Raw genomic sequence first — 6,741 nt, forward strand, 5'->3', positions numbered from 1 at the left:
CTGCTCTGGTAGCGCTCCACAGAGCCGGGGGTCCCCCGCCTCCCCTCCCCGCTGCCGGTGCACAAACCTGACCCAGGCCGAAGCCCCCGCGGCTCTGGCTGGGTGTCCACACGTGTCCACCACTAACCCCCTTCCCCACCCCAGCTGACACCACACCAAGCGCGCTAGAGCAGACCCAGAGCATAGTCGGGTCCTTGCGTCTCCAGGCTTTCAATCCCTCCTCTCAGGTTTAGCTGTGTCTTTCCTGGAGAGTCAGCTCTGTCTGTTTCCAAATATGAAAGATATAAAATTTAATAGCAGTCTAGTAAGAGAGAAATTATCAATATAATGAAATGGAATGTAATATGCTATAGTGTCATGTATCATGTACAGCATATCAGAGGATAACTGCACGATAGACTCCTGCACTTAGATGTTATTTGGGAACTCCGTGGAGAACGTGCCAATTCTGTCTGGATCCCAGAAACCTAAGAGGAGATTGCATTTGAACTTCACCTTGATTGTGGGCGGGCCATTCTGGACAAAGAGAACAAGTTCTGCAAAGATTGTTCACACCTGGAGGGAAATAATGATGAGAAGGAAGACCATCAACTGCTCAGAATTAAATCCAACTGAAGAAATTGGACAGAATGGAGTTTTTGAACAAGCTGAGTGTCTGGTTTCATGAACATAAGTATGAAAATTCCTTGTAGGCTGTTGCTCAGGCTGATCTGAAGTAACAGCTGATGGCATCAGCAGACAGGTGATTGGTTAGTCCAAAGTTTCAGTGGTCGTCCATGTCCTTGGTTCCTCACAAAGATCATAACTTCAAATAATGTGTGCTCTTGTTACCACTAGTAATTCCCCCTTGGAATAGAGGGAATTGAATTGTTTGTAGGAAAACCACATGGAAATTACAACAGGTGGCAGTATACACAGCCAGGCAATTGGGATGCAATAGAAATATGTACATTCCGTTTACAATAGCTAAGCTTTGGAAACAGCTCAAATGCCCAAAAATAGATGACTGGATCAAGAAGATGTGGTACATATACACCATGGAATATTACTCAGCATTCAAAAAAGATAAACACATGCAATTTGCAGCAACATGGATGGCGCTGGAAGGGATCATGCTCAGCGAAATAAGCCAGAAAGAAAAAGAAAAATACCGGATGGTCTCACTCATAGCAGGAATCTAGAAAACTTAAATAAGGGACCAGAAAAAGAATAACTATAAGAAAGTGAAAATCAAAATCAACAAACAACTATGAACAAGAGACAATCATTGGGGGTGCGGGGTGGGGGGCGGGGAGGGGAAGGATTGGGGTCAAATAAGGGGATTGCAATTGTATGGGGAATATAAAAATAAAATTTATTAAAAAAAGAAATATGTACATTCCACAGAACTCAGCATATAAAGGAATGAACTGTGAGGCCAGAAAACGCTACTCAGAATATAGATTTAGAGAACAGAGATAACATGTTTGGAAATAAAGATGATGGTATTCTGGTTCTTTACGGAGAATAAACACTAATAAACAAACAAGCTAAAACACACCAGAAATATCAAAAAGGTAAAATACTCTGCAGAGCAGTGACAGGTCTCAGAATCATAAAAACAACAGGGATCTGTATTATGTGAAAAGGGAATTAGGCAATTAACCATCAAAAGCAATGCTCAGCCCTGAGTGAGAAACTGGTGTTCAAATGAATGATACAGGAAAACCTCAGATAATTGCAAATCTCTGGATGAATTCTGGGTCAGAGATAAATGAAAGGGCATTACCAACAGGGGGAGACGTTCATGGTTAAGTGCAAAGGGTTATTTGACAGCATTTACAGGGTGATAGACTGTTTATCAAAAAGAACGTGTTCATGTGCTGACACACATGTAAGCATGTGTATCCATCCTCATGTCTGTCTCTTACCTACTAAGCCTCTATCTACACATGTACATGAAGTAAGAGAGAGACAGGACAGAGATCTGGACGAAGTACCACTGAGGAATTAGCAGCAAGCATCGCAGACAGTGGTGACGTGTGTTATTTATCTTTCTTTTCTAACATCTAAAATCTACATGAATAGTTTCCGTTTGTAAAAATAGGTGTGAAATGCTTTTCAATGAAAATTGAAAATTGGATGTTTTCAATGAATAAAATGTAAACCAGTCACATTTCCACAGCAGGGAACAGCGCTCCCTTCTGACAGGAGGGCGGGGTTGTGCTCAGGAACATGAAGGCACCAGGAGGCTGAGTCTGCAAAGCCACCACAGGAGAAGGACACTGAGGGGGCAGGCGAACACCCCCCTTTCTCGCCTTGGCTGCTGCCATGAACAAGAGGCTCCTCTGCTGTTTAGCCCTCTGTCTCCTGGGAGCCGGTGAGTCCTAAATAAAGAGCAAAATTCTGTCCTGGCTTCGCCTGTCTCCATCCCAGGTCCTTCCCTGCACAAGGTCCCTCCTGGCTCTGTCCACAGCTTCTGTTTCCTTTCTTCTCAGACTCTCTTGATGTCCACGTCACCCAGACCCCAGGACATCTGGTCACAGGCAGAGGCCAGAAGGCTGAGATGAATTGTCTTCCTGCACAAGGACATCCTTACGTTTACTGGTATCAACAGATCCCGGGAAAGGAGCTTACGTTTTTGGTTTACTTCTACAAGGAAAAAATTGCAGACAAAACTGATTTGTTCAAGACGCGGAACTTCTCAGCTGAATGTCCCCAGAACCCACCCTGTAGCCTGGAAATCCCATCCTCCGAAACGGCAGACTCAGCGCTGTATTTCTGCGCCAGCAGTCAGTACACGGTAGTGAAATGTCAGCTCCTGTGTGCACAAATTGAAGGCCCCAGCTCAGGAAGCAGGTGCCATGTTTGGCAGGAAGGAAGCAAAGAAATGCTTAAGTCACTGTGGGATGAGGACAAGACCGGGGTTAGCAGCTGTCACGGAGCGACGGACAGACAGTTTTGGAACGGCCTCCTCCCAACTCACGGCTGTCTTTGCTTCTTCTAAGGCTTCATGTCTTCTCTCTGTTTTCTGACTTTCTCTTTTTCTCCTTTTCTCATGGCGAGGATGAGCTAGTCCTCGTGGTCACAGACCTACTGGCACCTTCTACCACGGGTGAAGACCAGCCCTGCTCTTTTAAGACCGGGTTTAAAATGCCAGGGGAAGAGCACCACGACCGCCACAGTGGTGTAGTCCTCTAGAGGGCACAACACACCCCTTCACACAGCATCGCCTCACACAGCATCGCCTTCTCATAATGATAAAAGACGAGGGATAGAGGGACTCCTCAGAACTGAAATGGCCTTTCACAACCCTTTAGTGGACAGAGAGAGCAGAGGATGAGGAAGACAGAAGAGCCCAACTCGTGTGGGGAGGCAGCCGCTAGCAACCCCCACCACGTCTGATCTGCTCACCAGGAATGAGCCCCCGTCCAGTATTTTGAACTGGACACACACCCAAAACCCACAACTGACTGAGTTGACCCATAACTGGACTGAGTTATTTTTTACCCACAGGTGCTTGAAAAGGTCAGTGTTCAAAAAACATATCCATGAATAGACCAAGACAGGAATATACTTGGAATTATTTTGTGGCAGAGTAGAAATGAGCACATCTGAAGGATAAAAGTGCAATGATGATGATAGCTTACGTTTCACGCTATACTTTCCTGAGGGATAAGGAACTATACCAATTTTCAGCATAAAGCTGAACATTGGCCAACTCTCCCAGGCACAGACGAATAACACAAGCCAGATGGGCACTGGAAGAAGCAGCCTCAAAGGGGGACGAGAATAGTCGAGCCCCCTCGCATTACCCATAGTCCAGCAATGTCTGTGTCACACGTCCCTCTGAACAGGGGTGTGGCTTCTCCCTGAACACGAGGCCAAGCAGCAGCCAAGGTGGAGGCATGACAGGAATCAGCTGGGCCCTGTTGTTGGAGGCCACCATGGGTGCCTGGCTCCTGGGCCGTGAGATGCTTTTCCTCCTGGTGTCAGGTGAGGCCCAGGACCCAAGGGCAGCTCTTGGCCTTGCTTGCCGGTCTTGGCTCAAACCCTTTCCTGCAGCACGACCATCAGATGCCCTCCTGAGCTCTCTGTGACTTACCTTCTCCCTTTCCAGGCCATGGAGCAGCAGAAGTGACCCAGTCCCCTAGATACCGCATCACGTTGCACAAGAGGGAGCAGGTGTTGGAGTGTTCTCAGAGCACAAACCACAACGCTATGTACTGGTATCGGCAAGACCCAGGCCTGGGCCTGAAGCTGATCTACTACTCCCGTAATGTTGGCTTAACTGAGAAGGGAGATGGTTCTGAGGGATACGAGGTCTCCCGAAAAGACAAGGAGAGTTTCCCCCGACCCTGAAGTCAACCGCCCTGGAGCAGACCTCTCTGTACCTCTGTGCCAGCAGGGAGGACACAGCGTGGCACAGCTGGCGTCTCTCACACAAAGGGCAGCCCAAGGGAGGAGCTCCCCACGCAGGGAGAAGCATCCCACCCTCAGCACCCACCAAAGTCCCTCCCCGGTGCTGAGCCTTCCGTTCACGCCCAGTGAGCAGGACAAGCGACTGTGTTGGGGCCCGTAGTGGCCGAGAGTTGCTTCACCCAAACTGAATCTCCTGTTGTCAGTGCGATCACTCAACTGAGTTCTGCCCTATGCCAGTGCCTTCTTCTTCCTTGGGGGACGGTGTTTTACTAAATCTGATTTCTCCCATTTTCTTCAGCTCAGCTAACAGCCCTGCCATCCACCCAATCACCCAAGCCAGAGCTGGGGAGTCACCCAGCCATGTCTCGGACACCTCCTTGCCTCATCCATCACTGCCCCCGCATGTTTCTAAGCAGAGTTCCTGGCAGTTTTACTAACTTTTCTAACTTCACAGATAACCTCTGTGGTCAGCAAATGTCCTCCCTCACCCAGACTCCTTAACCAGCTTCCAAGCAGTCACCCACAAACTCCTCTCTTGGGCTTAAACCCCTTTGGTGTCTCTCCTTAAGGGAGCTGAAGGGAGGGAGGGAGGAGCCAGAGATGAAGGGGGGCGGGGGAGGGAGAAGGCCTCACAGACTCCCATTCAGTCCATCACCCAGTCACTGGGCACAATGGGGCGCTTGCACCAACCCAAACCTAACACCCACCGTGACAACACTGTCCAGCTGAGATGTGGCCAAGGTGGGCTGTGCATTCAGGAAACCGCCTGGGCCCCCCGGGGGTCCTGGGGAGCAGTCGAGAGCTCAGAGGACAGGGCTGAGCCTGCCAGGTGGGCCTGGCAGAGGAGACATGGGACAGTTGGAGTTATCCTGGATTTATCCCTGCCCACTGAAATGCAATCCTAAAACAACTCTGCATGAGGCGATGAATCCGGAACCAAGACCTGAAATTAGCGAGTCTGTGACTGGAGAAGGAGCACATGCTGCTGCAGGAGCGGGCGGTGGGCAGTGGGACATGGCCCTGCTGCGCTGGATAGGTCTTCCAGGCCCTGCAGCTGGTCACCGAAACCACGTATGCGAGGCCGGAAGAAGCTCCCTCCAATAGGTGGGGCCCGGGAATCTGGCTCAATTGCCATCAGGCAAGTCTATGAAGGGTCTGGGCTGAGAGAGCCTGCTGACATGGCGGAAGGGAACTGAGGGACAGAGGACCTGACAGCACAGCCCTGGGTGCTGTTCAGGGTGCTGACTTGGGGGCAGCCTCCTCTCTCCAGGGAAGCTGCTTCCCCTAATGGGGCAGGGCTCAGGACCACAGGGCACCTCACGCAGAGTACCAACCCCTTCTGAGCAGACAGGAAGCAGCCATGTAGGCTGTGGTCAAAGTGCTGGCAGAAGTGTCTGCAGCGCGGGACACCTGAGGCCGGGAGTCATTTTCGGTCTCTTTTTACAAGATGCCCCATCTCCTGGACATCCTCTTTGTGGGTACGAGCGATTCCAAGTGAGAAATGAATTAATCATAGCCCCACTCCTGGCTCACACCTGGATCTACACATGTAGGAAAGAGCACGTACTGTGATCATGTCACCCAGTCACCTTCCTTTCTCCCCCTGAGGCCTGACAAGATGCATCTGGACAGCATCAGCCTCAAGATAAGGGAGGGAAACTCGAGAAGAGAAGAATCTTAGAAGTGTCTCCAGTGTGTCATGGTCAGAGGAAGACGGCAGGCGGGGTCAGGGAAGCCTCGGTCAAGGATGTCTTCCCCGAGCCCATGAGCCACCTGGTCCAGGCCCACGTTCTCCACGGGAACTTTTGGGATCTTTCTGGATAACTGGTCCACGCGGGATGATAAGTCGCTGTGCTCTATGCATGAGGCCCAGGGAGGATAGTCTACTGATGCTTTTCTTTTTTCTCTCTTAAACTGCTTCCAGCTCTGCAGCCATTATTACCTCAGCATCACGCGGCCTTGTCAGTGTGTGGTGCTGAATTATCTGGTTGCTTTAGAAAGAACCTTCATCATTTCTCTAGTGTCTCCCTCAAAAATTTTTTACTGATTTACCCAAATCTCTGAAATTCATTCACTCTACCAGCTGACTGTCTTTCTACCCAATTTCCATCTTTGAGGGTCTCATCAGTGAGGGGCTGTCTATGCTTCCCTTCTCCTGGCCTGAGAGTGCTGTCTCCTCTCAGTCTACAGCTGCATCACACTGCCCTGGAGGACACAGAAGGGAAGTGGCTGTCACTGCCTCCCAGTCTCAGAGGACTCCTCCTTAGCCCCATCCCTGCTCCCAAGCCTCACCCCTGCTCCCTAGCCCCACCCTCCTCCTAGTGCCACCCCAGCTGTATA

The 6,741-nt window shown here is 50.1% G+C and overlaps 1 gene segment (V, D, J or C); it reads left to right on the forward strand.

Annotated features, from left to right (window-relative positions):
• The first annotated feature begins 3,926 nt into the window (after nt 1-3,926).
• Nucleotides 3,927-4,341, forward strand: LOC119256598 (T cell receptor beta variable 27-like). The segment is given in 2 exon segments: nt 3,927-3,975; nt 4,100-4,341. Coding segments are annotated over 2 exon segments (291 nt in total).
• The last annotated feature ends 2,400 nt before the right edge of the window (nt 4,342-6,741 follow it).

This window comes from Talpa occidentalis, unplaced genomic scaffold (genome assembly GCF_014898055.3).
Source record: "Talpa occidentalis isolate TD23 unplaced genomic scaffold, MPIMG_talOcc4v2.1 talOcc4.3240, whole genome shotgun sequence".
In the NCBI taxonomy this organism is placed as follows: domain Eukaryota; kingdom Metazoa; phylum Chordata; class Mammalia; order Eulipotyphla; family Talpidae; genus Talpa; species Talpa occidentalis.